The sequence below is a fragment of the Medicago sativa genome, chromosome 5 (genome assembly GCF_051527215.1).
Source record: "Medicago sativa cultivar Bolivia chromosome 5, Bolivia_mono, whole genome shotgun sequence".
Lineage (NCBI taxonomy): Eukaryota > Viridiplantae > Streptophyta > Magnoliopsida > Fabales > Fabaceae > Medicago > Medicago sativa.
This window is the reverse complement of record NC_140753.1, coordinates 42,621,534-42,640,390: the sequence shown is the minus strand read 5'-3', so window position 1 is coordinate 42,640,390 and position 18,857 is coordinate 42,621,534. Positions and strand designations below refer to the sequence as shown.

The 18,857-nt window shown below is 35.5% G+C and overlaps 2 protein-coding genes across 2 annotated transcripts; both read right to left on the bottom strand.

Moving 5' to 3' along the window:
• Positions 1–2,255: 2,255 nt before the first annotated feature.
• LOC146922238 (putative phospholipid-transporting ATPase 9) lies at positions 2,256–9,228 on the bottom strand. The gene is made up of 11 exons (XM_085715270.1): positions 8,381–9,228; positions 6,780–8,119; positions 6,146–6,256; positions 5,775–6,051; positions 5,607–5,695; positions 5,412–5,520; positions 4,847–5,059; positions 4,613–4,738; positions 4,425–4,523; positions 4,146–4,337; positions 2,256–3,154 (listed from the first exon to the last, which is right to left on the bottom strand). Exons 1-11 carry the CDS (start codon positions 8,759–8,761, stop codon positions 2,519–2,521), a joined length of 3,573 nt encoding a protein of 1,190 aa, XP_085571396.1. The 5' UTR covers positions 8,762–9,228; the 3' UTR covers positions 2,256–2,518.
• Positions 9,229–14,572: 5,344 nt separating this feature from the next.
• Positions 14,573–17,191, bottom strand: LOC146922237 (uncharacterized). Its single transcript, XM_085711498.1, has one exon. It carries the CDS (start codon positions 17,189–17,191, stop codon positions 14,573–14,575), a length of 2,619 nt encoding a protein of 872 aa, XP_085567624.1.
• Between the last annotated feature and the right edge of the window lie 1,666 nt (positions 17,192–18,857).

Here is an 18,857-nt window from a genome sequence, read left to right as displayed (position 1 = left end):
TCACTTTGAGGAAAGTATTTAGCTTTGAGTAAACGAGTGATTAGAGACTCAGGAGAGGAAACCAACTTCCAAGCCTGCTTGCCAACCATAGCCATATTGAAAGCCTTAAGGCCCTTAAAACCCATACCTCCAAACACTTTAGGAACTGAAAGACATTCCCAAGATAGCCAGTGTAATCCTCAAGAATTCGCTGAATTATGACCCCACCAAAAAGAGTTTAACATTTTTTCTATTTCATTAATGAGGGATCCCAGAAGAAGGAAGACGCTCATCACATATGAAGGAATAGATTGCAAAACAGATTTAATGAGAACCTCCTTTCCAGCCTGCGAGAGACATTTACTACTCCAGGAGTTGATTTTATTCCAAATACGATTCTTAATAAATTTAAAAGTTGCGTGTTTGCTGCGTCCAATCATAGATGGCAGCCCAAGATATTTACCTGTACCTAACGCTTGACGAACACCGAGAGTAGTAGCAATGTGGTTCTTTAGAATTTTGATAACTTTTTCCCGCTTTGAGACGAGCACAAAATGTTGGAAACAAAAACTAGAAGATAGATAACACCTGAGAATGACCTAAGCTCTATTAGATTCGCTCGAGATTTGTACCGGTCAATATCGAGTATGCTACTTCTAGAATACAAACAAGTTAAAATGTTTCTGAGTATCCTAAAAATATAAAGTGAAATAAAAGAATGACTAAAAAATGAACAGAATACATCTGTTATGTGAGGTTTCTATTCTATAATCTATATTAGGAAGCAAATATACAAATATTCGAACTTTGACCGCATCGATGTCGCAGTTAGTTCCTTTGCCACTTCTCTCAAAACTTTATCTCCGAGGCACAAGACAATGGCACTCCTGGCCTTGTCCACCATCTCGGTCTTATTTGCTCGTGACATGGTGACTGGTAACACACCTTCACCCTTCAAAGCTTTCTCACACTTTTGTTGCATTAACACCGCTTCCATCTTTACCTTCCATAACCCAAAATCGTTATCTCCGATAAACTTCTCAATATCCCAATTCGAACCCATGGTACTTGATTATCCTTTGACCCTTGCCCCACGGTGGGCGCCAATTGTTATGAATTTGATGAAAAATCACACCAATAATAAACTTGATGTGTGGAGCAAGTGATAGTCAAGCAACCAAACAAAGTGTATGGAAGTTATAAACACAAGCAAAAAGTAGAAAACAATGAGAGAATGAAAGAGAGAACACTAAAGAATTTGTTGACCCAGTTCGGTCCAAATTGACCTAGTTTGGGGGAGAGAGCAACCATCCGCTTCACTATAATGATGAGTAACTTTACAAAAGAGATATCAATGGGTTACAAGAATAAGTCTCCCGTCTAATTCTACCCAAAGTTTCAATCTCTTCCTGTGACCAAGAGACTCAATCCTAATAGTGTTTCCCAAGGTGAATCAACCCTTGCCAAGAGCAAACTCTATACAAACCCTAGTTTGATTTCTAAACCCTTGTTTCAGCCCCCTCTATCTCAAGGTTTACTCTGATACAAGGTCTATATTTATAGTAAAAGTATAACTCATAAATTTGGAACGAATATCACACTGAAGATACGTTTTTTTTCTCCTTCAGTGAAAGAATATTTGCATCAAAAATATAATATTCCCTTTCAAAATATATTTGCATCAAATCGTCCTTCATACAGTACAAAAATATATTTATTGTCCATAAATATATTTTCAGCACAAAATATATTTGAAACAAATCTTTTATATTTTTAGCAACATTATTCTCCATCCATCAAATTTTGAGTCATACTACAACAATTAAAAAAGAAGAGTACTCATTAAGGATAGACATGAAAACTTTAAGGCCAACATCTTGCTCCAATGGTAGGAAAATATGATATCTCTATAAGTGTTTTCTGATCTTTTCAAACTCTTATGCAAATACAACTCATTCCTCCCAATTTTTCTTCCGTCAATGAACCCACGAAGAACCAAGTATGAAATATTCAAAATTTACTCACAACTCCCTTGAAAGATGAATAATAAAAATATGAACATTCAACATTGTAATTTTTCCTCTAGTCTTTTTTTTTCCTCCTCTTTTTTGCATGCTTTTAATAATGATGTCTCTCTTCTTATCTTTTAGAATTTTGATAACTTTTTCCCGTTTTGAGATGAGCACGAAATGTTGGAAACAAAAACTAAATGATAGATAACACCCGACAATGACCAAAGCTCTCTTAGATTCGCTCGCGCTTTGTACCAGTCAATATCGAGTATGCTACTTCTAGAATACAAACAAATTAAAAAGTTTGCGAGTATCCTAAAAATATAAAGTGAAATAAAAGAATGACTAAAAAATGAAAGGAATCTGTTATGTGTGGTTTCTATTCTATATTAGGAAGCAAAGCTACTTATTCCTAAGAAGAATTCTTGCTGCTGCTATACACCGAAATAGCTATAATCTATGGTACAAAAAAGCAGACCAAAATGTAAGCTCTGTACAGCCTCCAAATATACAAAAAACTCCATCCATCAACAGATTTGGTTAGTAGAACTCTCTCTGATGCTGTTAGTTTTAGCTGCTAAGCGAGCTGTTGGACCGACAGTGGTTGGACGCAAGGATCGCTGGCGTACCATATGGCAGAATTCGGGATCATTTGTCTTCCCCTCATACCTTATCCATTGTATCATCTCATGATAAAAAGGAAAGAACTGCATCTTGATTGCCGAGTAAGACAAGTATGGTATGAGTGTTGAGATCACCACAAACAATGTCACAATCCAATAAGAAGGAGATGGTGCAAGCGTTTCAATGAAGACTTTGTAAGCAATTGTGGAAACTCCAGGAGGGATTGTACCATAAACTATGATGAAAAGGTACCATAGAGCAATGGTTCCACATATGAAAACATGTTGAATTAAGGTAAAGTAATTTATGGCAAGAGCCATCTGCAAGTTTACAACCCAAACTACACATGTATACATAGTTGCTCCAAGTATTTCCCTCCCAGCAGTTCTCCCTGCCTTATCAAAGGCTTGAATCTCCATTGCTTTTGTGCAGAAGAAGAATATTATTATGGCACTGATAAAGCCATTAAGCATCCAACTTAGTATCCTCCTCCAGCTAAACAGGACATTTTGTACACCTTCTTGATATAATATAGGAAACTGCCCACATCATACACAAACAACTAGGAATTATCATCAGGAATGGAAAACACAAATTTACATTTCTCTTTTCATTATATGTTGTATTTGGTAAGAGAATGAGAAGGGAGAGGAGGGAAAATAACCCACAATTTATCTGGTGCACAAGTGGAGAGGGAGATTTAAATGAAAGGAAAACACAAATTCAACTATTACACCTTATAATATTTCAAGTGACAACCAACAATACATTGGTCCAAGTGCCAAGAGACTTGGACTCCTTAAGAATGTGGTCAGGGGTTCGATTCCTACCTATGCGTATGATTTTTTTTGGATGAGAGGCTAGAACCTACCTTGTGTGCCCCACAGATTCCCCATGGAGATTAGTCACTGCTAAGTGACAATGGAATCTTCGTACCAATATTATGGTAACAAAAAAAAAAAAAAAATTCGAGTGACATTTGATGTAAAGATATTTTAGCCTATATCGATTTGAAGTTTATAAATATTTTTTTTTCCTTCCAATTCTATCCAATATTTGAGGGTATCTAAAATTGAACACTATGTTAGATACAACCAAAACAAAGAGGGTGTATTTTCTACAGCAATATTGAAATGACAGATGTATTAAAACAGTGTTGTGACTTATACAAGGGGGTTCCTATTTGATGTCAATGTCAAGATGCAACTTAAAGGCACCATATAAGAGTAAAATTCAATTAGGTTTATAGTTTAAGTTGGTCTTTTCTCTCTCTTTTGAAACGGCTAAATGTTAGTAATTAGTTGTTAGGTTAGTATTTTTCTCATTCATCCGGGTTTGATCCTGGCCGGGACTTCCAACTTCTTTAACCCGTAGCTCAAATCAGTTGAGATACCCCAACCCCCCAGTTTAGCTTGGTCTAATGAAGGCAAGATGTAATCATATGAATAAGTAGAATAATAGTGAAAGTTTTGATTTCATAACCATTATTAGAAACATCACAGCGTATTATATGGTGAAGATCGAGCTTACTTTCAGACAGTACCGAGCAGATACATCCTGGTCAAAGACTCCAAGGGCAACCACAGGAAGTGATGAAAAGAAGACGTTATATAGCGACATAAACCAGTCATTGTATTCAGGCTGTCCAGAGAATGATGTACACGCTTCATACAAGAAAAGAGTAAACCCAAAGGCGATATTCTTGTAGAAAAAGTAGCATATCTGTAACAACAATAATGAACATATTAATAACAAAATCAAACAAGTAATATATAGAATGTTGAGATCCAACAAAGAGTAGCAATTTACCATTGATGTGATTCTACGGTAACACCAATGTCCATGTACAAGAAGTAATCTTTCCAAATAACGGAACTGTGCGATTGCAATATCACTAGACATAACGGCCTAGAGGTGAATGAGTAACAAAAAGGTTGTTACAAAATAATACGATGAAGCAAAACCAAATAAACGAACACAACAAGAATAGTTTATACCTGCATTCCTTCAACGCCACTGATTCCAACCCCTATATCTGCTTCTTGAAGCATTCCAACATCGTTAGCTCCATCACCAATAGCTAATGTAGTTTTACCAGTTCCAGATTTGACCAGTCTAGTAACCTTTAAGGGAAGAACGAGTGAAGAGTATTATTTAAAATCTAAGCAGAATTAAATTACTATTGGAAACAAAACAAAAAGATAACTCGATGTTGAATAGATGGAACATACTAGTGCTTTCTGCTTTGGCGATGATCGGCAGCAGATAACAGATGCACAATGAATTGCAAGATCTAGAAACTTGTCTTTCATATTATCCTCTAAAGCATAAGCAAGTGATTTTCCATCAGTAATTAGAGCAAATGCTTGCTCAGAGGTTCCGCTAGAGGCAGCAAGCTGTTTAGCACCTTCAGATATCTGATGCCGGATATTTTCCCTTGAAGCCTGAAACATGAGTCAGCTTAATGAAATAACAGTTTCACTAAGATATTTACACACCAATCAATCCCTTCCATTCTAAGCATCAAAGCACATAAGAAAGAAAAAGAATGCATTCACCAACATTTATTTTATATGAATCTATAGTGAATAATGTCTTCAACTGTAAATTTGAAATTATTAATATCTTTATATCAAGCGTTTTTGTTTGTAAAACTAGGGTGCAAGAATCTGTGAGTTCAAATTTTTCAGAATATAAATGATCTTATTGAAATATTGTAATGGTAAGACGACCATTTTATTAAGATGTACAATACTTATGAAACTACATCGACGAAAAGGTTGATATTGAATTTACCTTTGCAATAGCCCTCTTGTCTCCAGCCTTCTCCAATGCTTGAATTTCTGGACTCTCCAACTGAATTATAAGCTGCTTCATTCCTTGTCTAAGCAAACTACAAGCAAAACTGCAATTGAATATCAATGTCAGCACCTTGATAAGTAATTTGTATGCCAAAATTAATTTAGAAAAGGAAAAATTACAATATTATACCCAATGTTAATGGCAGTCTCCATTTTATCACCGGTAAGAACCCATATCTTAATTCCAGCTTGAGCAAGCTTGTCAATGCATTCAGGAACCTAGAAAAACGAGAGGAATCATTTCAAGTTCTGTTCCAACATCCTTGCATGTAATCCGTTCTCTCCAAACTAAACTCACCCCATTTTGGAGCTTGTCCTCTACTGCAGTGGCACCAAGAAGGATTAGATTACTCTCAATCATATCTGATGCCTCATCTATCATTGTTTCCCGATCTGCACTAACTGAATTTTTTGCTCGAGAAAATTCACTATCAAACTCCTGGTACTGCACTTCGTCAAGTTCACGATATGCCAATATCAGGGTCCTTAAACCTTCTTCGGCATATTCATGCACATCTTCCAAGGTTTTCTCTTTGTATTCCCTCCCATCCTTGGCAAGTCTTTCAAACATGACACTGCATGACACAAAACAACTTAATAGTGTTAAATGCATGCAAAGGTTATAAGATCTCCAAAATACTGAGGTCAGAAGACAGTTTAATTACATACCTGTCAGCACCTTTACACAGTAGCAAAATTTTCCCTTCTTCGTCTTTCACTATCACTGACATTCGCTTCCTTGTGCTATTAAATTCCAGCACATTCAGAAGTGTGTAAATCCTGCAAAAACAAGTTAGTTAGTAATTCAGCATTACTTGAAGAGGTGAGTTCGAAAAAGCAGCGCCTAATTTCAAAGACCGTAACAAAATAGTAAATGCGTATGCAAAGTAAAAAGGATGGCTAAGACAAAAAGTGTTTAACCCCTTTTTATCCACATTATCCAAAAAAAAAAAAAAATTCTTCCACCTTTAGTCAACTATACATATTCACCTATTCTACAAGAAAATTTGGCCTACTTAGTCAGTTACTTCAGAGAGATTTGAAAAATATTAAGTCGAGCGAGACTCACAGGTGCAGCTATAAGCTATGGACTAGACCAGAAGAAGATGTACAAGTTACAACTTACAAGCACATTTTATTGAAAACTAACAGGTTTCTTGCCCAAGACAACTTAGCATGCAATAGTTCTTGTTTTTCTCAATACAAATTCAGCCTAAAACATATATAGTTGATTAGCACAGAGAAATGCAACAGTCAAATTTTTAGTTACTAAAACTTACGAGAAATTTTTTACGGAACCGACCTTTCAACTTTTTCACCAGAAACTGGATCCAATTCATACATTGATAAACTAGTTTGAGTTCTTTTATAGAATTCAAAACCAATTTCTCTCGCAGCAATCACAAATGCTGCTTCGTCAGGAGATTCGGCTTCGTAAGATACATTTCCTGCTTCATCATCCACTTCTGGTATGGCTGTATGGCAAATTGCCAACAAGTGAAAAAACTTCTGGATAATATCTGCATAAGGCTCATTAACCCAATTTCCATTCATTATCCTTTCATCTGTAAAGTTAAAACCTTTGATGGGTAATGGTTCTATTCTAATGGGAGAATCTGTGATGTCATTAATCGAAGAAGAATCATTTCTTGTGTTCATGGCCCTCTCGACCTCCGTAACACAACGGCCGTAAGCTACTCCAGCAATGGAACATTTAATAAATTCCATTGAGTTGCAAGTGAGAGTTCCAGTTTTATCAGAAAGTATTGTGTCAACTTGTCCAAGTTCCTCATTCAAATTTGAAGTACGGGCATAGGCCGGTTTATCTGTTTCGGCGTAGTACATGTGTATATCTTGATTGATGAAGATGCTTTGAAGAACTTTGACAATTTCTATTGATACATACAATGAGATGGGAATGAAGAAACCATATAACATTAAAGCTGTCAAAAAATGAAACAAAGCAGCAACAAAAGGTCTCTTAGGATCAAAGAAAACTGTAGAATCGTTCGGTCTTAGATACCATCTTTTTATCACACCGTCGTCATCTAAGTCATCTCTAGTTGTAATTCCAAAGAAAATAGACCCAATAGCTGCCATAAAAAATAACATACAAAACAATAAGTAGATAATCGTATCCATCTTCTTCTCAACTTTGCTTCTCTTTGAAGGGGGGTCGGTGGAATTTTGAACAACCTTTGTTTCATAGCCAGTGAAGACGACAACGCCAAATATGTAATCCGTATTACGAAGTTTGGAATCTCTGAGAAGAAGTTGCTGAGCAGATAAGGCATACTGTTGATCTTTAAACTCCATACTCCCAACAAATGAATATAAATTTGCATTTGGATCTTCACATTTGATTGAAGCTCTAAAATCACCGAACTCAAAGTCTTCGTGCAAATAACAAGTTACTTCCAATCCTTGTTTTAACTTCAAATTTGTCTCCCCATCCAAGTTCATTGTTTCAACATAACAAATAGCATCCTCATAACTGGATGAAACAAGAATAAGGTCTGCAGGGAAGAATTCATCCTTCATTATCTTCACTATATGCCCTACCTTCAAATTCTTCCACTCAGTATATGCAAAAGTTCCTTGCCCTTGATGCACTTTAACTCTTCTGTTGTTCACCTCAATATCCTGTGCAAGTGTTCTAGCTAAATTATACACTATGCACATGATAACAGAACTTAAAATGAAAGAAACATATTAATTTTCTGTCTAAAACACATGTAGGAAATATTGTAGCAGAAACAAAGAATATACAAGAAACCATATTAGACATTCTTGTATTTTAAGTCACTCTCATCATACCAAATCTTCCACTCTCATGTATTAAATCTAACTTGAAATATAAGCGAGAACGTCAACAAACACTGGAAGAATGTAAGTAGTACCAACCTGCTTTTTGCGACGCCAATCTTCAATACCCTCTTTAACCATAGTAGCACCAATAACAACAATCAAAGGAAGGATAGCACTAACAGCAGTATAAGGAGCAAGCTTTGTAAATGCCAAAGTACCAGTTACCAAAAAATAGAAATTAGCCACTCTCCTAAACTGTTCAAACAATGACTTTGGCAAAAATGTAGCAAGAGTATACTTTGTAGAGCTCACTGAATTATCTGCATACTTTTTAATTCCTTCCTCAAAGCTCTCTGGTTCATTGCAAAACACTACCCTCGAATATCCACGCTCTCCAATATGCGAATGCTCTCCATTAAACGATGGTCTCCAACATGCGAACGAATAGATCTTGCTTAGATGCAACTTGGTCCTCATTTTTCACCTTCTTATATCCACCATATAATCCAAAGCCAACCTCACTTTTCAAGCTTGTAAAACCTTGATAAGTAATAATGAAGGAATGACAGAAAAGAAATAAAAGAAAGAGGGTGATGAAGAAAATTATGAATGATGCAGACACGTTCTAGAAAACTAGTCAACGAAACATAATAATAATGTTATGTTCGTGGAAGCCAATAACAAGGAATAAAAACTTGGTTTGGATCTTGCATTTTCATTTCAAATTTCAACAAACAAAATATAGATTGGAAATTATTTCTCAACAACACATTATGTGTGAGACAAGTCTTTCCTCTCTCGGACAAATTTCACAGCTAATTAATGCATAGATGAAGAAACAGAAAACTATAATGTGGGTGTTAATACAAATCTTTTCAATCAAATCTGTAATTTAGGAAGAAAACTTGAAAGAAAATATGGTTTATGTCTTCTAGACTTTTTGCAAATTGACACCTATAGTACATACACTAATTATTCCAAACTCCAATAGATCTCACTTATTTAAATCAAAAGATTCGACATGAATGATTTTTTTTTGGTTACTCTTACACAAAGGATTTATTAATAGAGTTTTACTTTCCCTCGATGGAAGGACTTTTTAATTGGTCTAATTAATGCATTATAATATGTGGAGTTAGAATTTGAACCCGAAACAGCTCACTTATTTATCTTAAGATGAGTTTTAGTCACTAAGTTATTTGATTAAATCCTTCAAAAAAAAGTTATTTGATTAAAAAAACTTTTTAAGTGACTTTAATGCATATACACCACAAAAAAATATTGCATATACGCCAAATGTGTAAAATAGTTTTACATTGTCGCTTGATAGAAACTCGTTAATCAACAAACCTATGTAGACCTAATCTATTATCTTTTTTTAAAATTAACCGGAACATACCATGTTCTTATTAGATGTTAGTCTAAAACAAGTTAACATTTCTTGTTAGTTTTGACTCAACTGACAATGTTAATATTGTTCTGTTGGATATTTTCATATGAATTTGAACTTAGATGCCAAAATTATGTTTGTGAGTTTCGAATGTGTTTGCCAATGCATCTAGAGAGAAAAAAAATATAGTTTGCATCGACAATGCATATGTAATTTGTTTGATTTTATTGAATGTGTATATAATTATTTCCCCACTATTAGTGAATAAAAAATTAAAAAAACATAAAAATTTTAGCATAAATAAATTTAAATCAAAATCAAACACCTTATCGATTTAATTTTTTTTTAAAATTTTTTTTTATCGAATAATATAGATGTTCAAAAGCTCTTAAGTAATCTTTTTTTGTGGTGTCTGGGATTCGAGCCCCAGACCTTGTATATATTATGCATTGTCCTTAAGTAATCTAATTTAGATTCAAGATTTTGTTAAGTAAATTTGAAATAATTTGATACATTATTAAGGTGCACCAAAATTAATGTCTTAAAGATATTTTATTAAACAACATCAAATTTGATAGACCTTAATACCAATCAAACTATTTCAAACGTACTTCAAAATTTATTGACACAATATCGTATGTTATAAAATTTTGGGTTAAATATGTTTTTGGTCCTTGCAAATATACCAATTTTTCGTTTGAGTACTTCTAACATTTTCCTTCAACATTTAGTCTCTATAAAATTTTCAATCACTACTTTTGGTCCGTATTTTTAATTAAATATTTGTATTGTTTATTGAAATTATGCAGAAATGTATATAGAATATTGTAAAAATCACTCCAAAAAAAAAAATTAGAATTATTTAACAAAACATAAATTAAATATGAATTTTTTACCATAAAAAATATAAAAATTCATATTTTATTCATGTTTTGGTATTTTTTGGGAGAGATCCTTATAATATTATAAATTTTTTTGCAAAATTTTATTCAAAAATATGAATTTTACATGAGTTTACTCTAAATGAGAGACCAAAAGTGAAGATGAAATTTTTTTGGAGGACTAAACGTTGAAGAAATTTTTTAAAGAACTAAAACAAAAAATTGACATATTTATAAGAACAGAGACATATTTAACCCTAAACTTTTTATTAAACAATCAACTTTATAAAATGAGACGTGTTAGCACCAAATTTTCTAACACAAACATTCCGACAAACTCTCTTATATAGAAACCGTATAGTTTGACGGTGTACCAGTATAGTTTGACGGTGTACCAGTATATTCCAAACTATACGGTTTCTATTCCGAAGTACAAGGTCCATAAAGGATGAAGATGTGCTAGTTAACTCGGCCAAGGGGTGGTTGGGGAATTCGATAAGCATGAAGGATAACGTGCCATAATTCTCTGAAAAAGAAGTCCCCAACAGATAGATTTATCACCCTATATACATGTGGTCATGAAAAACCCTAGATCCATTCACTTTTTGATCCCATAAAACATTAAGTAGCAAGAGCATTTAGTGTCTATCATGGGGGCGGTAAATATATTTTCTCGATCACACTAGAGAATATGATGCATATTTGGCATCCGTAGGAGACAAGTAGCGTAAACGAGTATGAAGTGAAGGAAGAACATTATGATACCAACGACGATTTACCAACACAACTCTTAGTCAATGCCGTCACCGGAGAAAGAGAGTAATGTCCGAGTAAGAAAAGAGATGCAGCTCATCATGGAGCAACTTCAACATTACAAAGGTAATTTGGTGGGATTTTCAGGAATAAAAGTCAATACATTACCCTCAACGCCACTTTTGGTGTCAGGAATGATGCTGAGACGTTAAAGTTTAGTATCTGGTGCTACGCCCACATCTTGATCTTACAATATTATCATCGGTCGCCCAACACTCAATTCAAAAGAAAAACGTTTAATTGATGAAGTTGAGTGTATCATAGAGATAGAGGTATGGGTAAAGAAGGTTTGTTTTCAAAATTCAGGGGCATGGGCAGGCTCATCATTAAATCGAATGAAACACAATTTCCCCCAAATTTTGCAGAATCGATGCTAATGATCTCGGTTTGCAGGCTCATCAGATTTTCGATTTGAATTTGGGACCAGAAAATGGAAAAGGTTGAAGTAGTGTGAAATTGGGAGATGTGAAGGTTTAGAGGTATTGCATGAATCGAGGATATCCATACTCGTAAGTTACATTCCAACATTGAATAAAAGAGTGGAGGTTGGACAACATATAAGTTGGAAGACTCATATACTTAATGCCTTAAATATTTGGTGAAAATATGGTATCATTCTCACTTGGATGATTGCTCTAGGTCCAATTGATCGATCCACACCACCGTGATCTCTCCCATAAATTCCAATGGTCGTAACAAAACCTGCTCGACTTTGTAGTGGAAGTTCGAGTGGGAGAGTTGTTAATGTGTCAAATGTGAGTAAAAGTTCAACACTGAATACAAGAGTAGATGTTGAGCAACATAATATACATAATGTCTTAAGATTTAGGATGAAGATGTGGTGTCAATATCACTTATGCGGTTTCTTTTAGTGTAAAGTGATGATTAAACTAAATTTATGATCCCCGGTAGTAAGAAAATTATGATGAGCTTTTTTTTTTTAGTTTTTAGATGTCATTTCTTTAATTGTTTGATCTTAAAATTGAAGTAGATAAAATAGTCACAAGAAAGGGGGGTTTGAATTGTGACCCTTTAAAAATTATCCTGAAACTTAAAAGTTATTCTCAAGTAGTTTACTTGGAATGGTTAAGTTAACTTTCTGAACTCAGAACGTTCTGAAGTTCATACACAGAAACTGATTAATAAAGTAAATGTGTTGGTGTGTGTTGTGTATACTGAAATTAAAGAGTATAAGGAAGAAAGAAAGAACACACAGAGATTTATAGAGGTTCACCCAATGTGGGCTAGTCCTCTCCTCACAATCTTGTGAGAGTTTCCACTATGATGCTTGAGATAACCTCTCAAGTCCTGCACCTTACAATCTTTGTTCACCTGAACAATTACAATCCTGTATTCTCTAAGCCTCAGCAGGCTTGCACCTTCTTGCTAAGTTACCCACTTAGACTTTTACAACCTTTGCTCAAACTAACACTTTAGTACCCCTAAAGCTAGATGAGACTTAGTTACAATTTATATGGTAGTTGAATGTTTGTGAATCAAACAGAGGAGGAAGAAGAGAAAGGAGTTATCTTAGAGATAACAAGGAGTATTGATTTGCACTAAGTAATGAAAGCCTTAGAGATTGATCAATTTCAGTTTGCAAGAGCTTCAAACAAAATCAGAGTTGTTTTCTTGTATGCTTTGCAATGGTGCAAGTAATGCTGAGCCTTTGAACTGTATTTATAGAGTCCTTGGGCTCAAATAGCCGTTGTGGGGTGTCCAGTGGTGTTATGCCATGTGTCCTGGGTCCCACAAGCTTTTACTTGAAATTCTGGGCAAACATTCTGATCTCTGATGAACTTCAGAATGTTGTTGCGTTCATGATGATCTTCATCTGGGTTCATCATGTTCTTCATCTGGGTTCATCATATATGAATGAATATATGAAGTTCTGGGCGTGTCATATGCTTTTCATATGAATTTCTGGGCAATAACCAAAGTATGGACTTTTCTTCATACTTCAGAAAGTTCAGTTGCCAGATCTGCCTTGGAACTTGGTGCAGGAGGATATAGTGGGATTCTGCATCTTCATACACAGGCTTTGAGAGATTGTGTGGTCCTTGTTCTGTACCAACTCTCATACGTGTCTATCTCTGATTGAGCAAGATAGATTTGCTTTGCTTTTGCTTTTGCTTTTCACCTACTGTACTGTTCATAAAGTAGGCCTGTGCTGAGCTGAACATTCTGATCATCAGAATGTTCCATTTGTTTCACTTAGGATGATTTGTAAGACTACCATTTGATGTAATCAAATCCTAATAGTGAAACACAATGAAGAGCAGTAAATATAACATCTAGGATGATATTCCCTTGTGGAATATTCCTAGGACTTTAATGTTCATAGTCTTAAATGAACATAAAGTATCCTTTTTGACATAATCCTTGTATATGCCTTTATTGCTTGATTGATCCATGCAAAAGTACTTCTCTTGACATTTATTTATGTCACATGTGCCTTGCATGACCTTGATCCATGTTCTTGAGATTCTGGGCTTGTATAAAAGCAACCTTCTGATCTCTTGTGCGAACATTCTGATCTCTGAGCAACATTCTGATCTAACTTTCTGACCTCAGTGTTAGATTTTGAATTCAAATGTCCTTTGATTTCTTTATTCTTGGTATGATTTAAACCTTGTTCCTGTCTTAGTAAAACACTCAAGAGCACAAGTTAAATACCAAGGAATTAATCAAAGTCCATTAATTCTTTAATCATATTGGTTTATTATCTTTAAAATTAATTAGGGATTTTGCCTCAACAATCTCCCCCTTTTTGAAGATGATAAACCTATGATTTAGGATTAAGGATTTTGATTATATATATGAAGAATAACAGAGCTTGAAAATTTATTTTAATGCTCCCCCTCATTTTTATAATCCATTATGCAGAGTTTTTAAGAACTTTAAAAAGCTCCCCCTTAATTTCATAATACATTGCATAAAATAAAAATTTTGCAGATTTGAACCAAACTCAATATCATTCATTAATGTAAAGCATGAAGTACAATTACATGAATATATGGTTCAAAAACAAAAAGAAATTCAAAGCATGTGATCAAGCAAAAAGTGAAGTTTCTAAACTCCAATAACTATTGATCACTAGACCTACTTAGGGCCTAAAACTAAGAAAAACTTAAGACTTAAATCCTAAAGCTTCTCCCCCTTTAGTCATCTGCAAAAAGGATAGGGAGGACAATACAGAAAGATTCAGGGAGTAGAATCCCCAGAATCAGAGGATGGTTCAGACTCAAACACAGATGGATCATCAAAAACTGGTGGATCCATGGCCAGACCAGGAGCATGGACTTTGACAGTCCAATCAGCCAAAGCACAGACAATTTTGTGTGTCTTGGTGGAGACCCTGAGTGCCCTTGAGGCTAACTTCTCAGCCCTTGAAGGCTTGGCAGGTGCAGCAGGTGGAACAGCATCAGAAGCTTCAGCCTTCTCTTTGTTGGCAGACACAAAGGTATTGAGGGAGTCAAAAAGAGCAGCCATATTAGGAAGCTTGCTTGTGGTAGAAGTTTTCATTGGTGGTGGTGGTGGAGTGTATGAGGGAATGGTGTCTGGAGTTGGAAGGTTAGAAACCAAAAAGTTGCTTGTACCAGCAACAGATCCCATTGTGGAGGATGAGAGGTTAACATTCTGACCAGTTTGAGCCATGAGCTGTACCTCAGCAGAGGGCAAAGATCCTGAGGCCATAGGCACTGGATCTGCTGATAGCTGGCTAACTTGAGCAAGAAGAGGCTCATTTGATGCATTCAAACCAGCAGAGACTTGAACATTTTGACTGACTGGAACATCTTCAGCAGGAATTTCAACATTCTGAGCTTCAGAGATTTCAACATTCTGACCTTCAGCTGGTTCCTGAACATGTTGAGTGGTGTCCTGACCATCTTGGAACACTTCATTGTTGAAGTCAGTGTTGACATCTTCAATGTTGAGATCAAACCCAGTTGTGAACTCCATTTGTTCAACTTGAACATCTTTCTTCATAGACATGTTTGAAGCTAAAATTTCTGCCACATCCTGAGTATCTTCATCAACATTCTGAGCTATCTTCTCAGTATTTTCTTCAACTCTTTGATTTGGATCAACAGAGTTTTTCTTACCAGCCATCTGAGATATACCTTCATGAATCTCAGTTGCTTGCTTAACATTCTCAGCTTCCCTTTGAAGAGATGGATCATCATCCTTCTGAGCATCATCTTCAATCATTGATTCACCAATCAAGGCTTTGAACTGAGAGCTTCCTTCTTGAACTATCTCCTTTTCAAGTTGAGAAACTTGAGAAAACAACTCCAAAGCTGGTGGAGAGGGAGGTCTGACTTCTGCATTCTTAGGAGGTTCATCTCTGATTTCTTCTACCTTTCTTTTCTTCCTAGTTGTCTGAACCTTCTGAGCAGTAGATCTCTTAGTAGATCCAGAAGTGCCAGAGTTTGTGAAAGATGGCATGTTTGAGGTGGTGATGCGTAGCTGACCTAGTGTTTTGGATGTGAATTTCATGAAATCAAGCTTTCGGTTTTCTCCTTCAAGAGGCACCTTTGCTTTCTGAAAGATAGGGGTTAAGTGCATCCCATAAGGTAACCCAGCAACAGTTTGTTTCATGGCCAAGCAGGAATCTATCATATGTTGAATGATGATGAAACAGAGGTTCAATTTGGTTTTGGTCATGAGGTGGTAGATGATGCATAGATCCATATCAGAAACAACATCAACAGATCCACACTTAGGGACTAAGGTGTGCCTAACCATATTATGAAGGATTTTTGGAATATCTTCTAGATTTGTGGAGTTAAAAGTGCGGTTTTCTTTGGTGTATTTGACTATGAGTTGATTACGGTTAACCCTAACATCATTATACCATGAGCAAGAAAACAGTTTGTTACCTTCATTAGGAATTTTCAAAGCTTTAGAGAGGAAATCTTGAGTGATAGTGATCTGAACTCCTTTTACAGAAGAGATGAGAAAGTTCTCATTTTCCTTTTTCTTCTGCTTCACAACCAGGTTGGTATAGAACTCTCTGACCAAACCTTCATATGTGTGTTCTTGTAGAGACACAAAGTTAGTCCAGCCTTGTGGATCAGTGAACTTCTTCAGGTTCCATCCTTTTGTCTCCAAGCTTTCAAACTCAAAATACTTTGTTCTGCTTATTGGTCTGAGAGCAATCTTTTCTGCTCTCTGAGCTTTTAGAATAGCAGCAACTCTAGCAATGTCTTTTCCTTTGCCATGCTTTTTAGGAGAATTTTTCTCCTCTTCTTCAGGAGTCTTTTCTTCATACTCTTCCTCATCATTCTCATCATCATCTTCCTGAGATGATGAACTTCCTTTTGATGGAGAGGGAGTGGCAACTTTCTTTCCTTTCTTTGAGTGTACTCTCATGGATTTCACTATTTCAGAGAGAGTTTGCTCAGAGTCTTCTTCCAATTTTTCTTCCTTTTCAGGAATTTCCATTTCTTCTTCTGGATCCTCTTCAGAATCTTCTTCTCTTTCATCATCACTTGAATTTGTCTTCTTCTCTTCGTCAGAGACAAGATTCACATGTGAGACCTTAGGTTCCTTTGATGAATGCTTCATTCTAGATGATCTTCTTGTAGGGATAGGTCTGGGTTTGGTGATGGGTTTCTTAGAGGCTTTTGATTTTGAGGATTTGGGTGGATCAAAAGCAGGATAGACCACATCTGGAAGAACAGTGTGAACAGGGGTTTCACTTAGTGGTTGTTGATCAGAGGATTGACCAGCAACATCGTTTGGTGGTGGTGATTGAGATTGTTCCACTTGTGGAACTTCATCATCAGAGATTTTTGAAGTGGTTTTTGTTCTTGTCATTTTCTTCGTAAGCGAGAGAGAGAAACAGAGGGTTTGTAAATTTTTGTGAGTGAGAAGAAAGAAGTTTGGATTAAGATGGTTGTAGAATAATCAGAAGTGGTTACTGATTATATAGACCAAACGTGCAGAAGGGAAAGAGAGAGGGAGAGAAAATGATAGCAGTTTGCATTGGAAAAGAGGAAACTGCAGAAAAGTAACGGTCAGAGGAGAGAGAGAGAAAAGTAGCCGTTTGTGGGAACTGGAAGGGATTGGTTGATTTGATAGTTCAGGTTTTACATGGTGGTTAAACCTTAAACTCATCTTCTTATAACCAAACATTAAATGCTTGAGATTATAGAAGGATTTTTGGAGAAAGTCAACACAAAATCTCACGCATGAGATAGTTGACCCAGAAATCAAATATTGAACATAACTAAGTTTTGTGGACATCCTGAAAGGATGAAACTTAGGTGAACAAACTTGTGAATGTTTTGATTGTATGAATGTTAGGATGAACATTCTGATCATATGAACATTCTGACCTGATGAACATTCTGAACTCAGGAACATTCTGAGCTCAGGAACATTCTGATTAATGTTCTGATTGAGATAGATCTATCTGATTTGCATCAGATGACATCAAGGGGTTTAGTCTAAGGCCCTTAGTGATCTGTAATCAATCTTTATTGGGATTTTTCATGATTGACAATTTTTCTTTAAGAAAATTGAATCTATCCTCAACAAGGGGTTTTGTGAAAATGTCAGCTAGTTGATTTTCAGTATCAACAAAGCTTAATGCAATATTCTTTTTCTGAACATGGTCTCTAATGAAATGATGCTTTATTTCAATATGTTTAGACCTAGAATGCTGAATAGGATTCTTAGAAAGATTAATTGCACTTGTATTATCACAAAAAATAGGAACACTTGTGTACCTTAATGAGTAATCTTCCAACTGATTTCTTACCCATAAAATTTGAGAGCAACAACTAGCTGCAGATACATACCCAGCTTCAGTTGTGGAGAGAGCAATGGTGTTTTGCTTTCTGCAAGACCATCCAATCAATGCTTGTCCCAAGAATTGACATGATCCACTTGTACTCTTCCTCTCAACTTTGTCTCCAGCATAGTCAGCATCACAATATGCTACAAGATCAAAACTAGAACCTTTTCTATACCAAAGGCCAAGATCAGTAGTACCTACTAGATATCTAAAAATCCTTTTAACTGCAGTTAAATGGGATTCTTTTGCACAAGTTTGAAATCTAGCACATAAACCTACTGCAAACATAATGTCAGGTCTGCTAGCAGTCAAATATAATAATGAGCCTATCATGCCTCTATATTCTTTTTCAGAAATAGATTTTCCACTCTCATCCTTATCTAAACTTGAAGATGGATGCATAGGGGTGACCATGATTTTTGCCTCATTCATTTTATATTTCTTAAGAATGTCTTTGACATATTTTTCTTGACTTATGAAAATTCCATTTGGATGTTGTTTGATTTGTAAACCAAGGAAGAAACCAAGTTCACCCATCATGCTCATCTCAAATTCACTTTGCATAAGGTTGGAAAATTCTTCACACATTTTCATTTTGGTGGCACCAAAAATAATATCATCCACATAAACTTGAACAATAAGTAAGTCAGAGTCATGTGTTTTTCTAAAAAGTGTGGTATCAAT

What these genes read in the sequence shown, in the direction of transcription:
- LOC146922238 (XM_085715270.1), bottom strand. Translation starts at nt 8,761, where the DNA reads ATGAGGACCAAGTTGCATCTAAGCAAGATCTATTCGTTCGCATGTTGG. An exon ending in ATTGGCGTCGCAAAAAGCAG is followed by an intron (nt 8,120 to 8,380) that starts GTTGGTACTACT and finishes ACACTTGCACAG; the next exon opens with GATATTGAGGTGAACAACAG. An exon ending in ACAAGAGGGCTATTGCAAAG is followed by an intron (nt 5,060 to 5,411) that starts GTAAATTCAATA and finishes CTCATGTTTCAG; the next exon opens with GCTTCAAGGGAAAATATCCG.
- LOC146922237 (XM_085711498.1), bottom strand. Translation starts at nt 17,191, where the DNA reads ATGACAAGAACAAAAACCACTTCAAAAATCTCTGATGATGAAGTTCCA.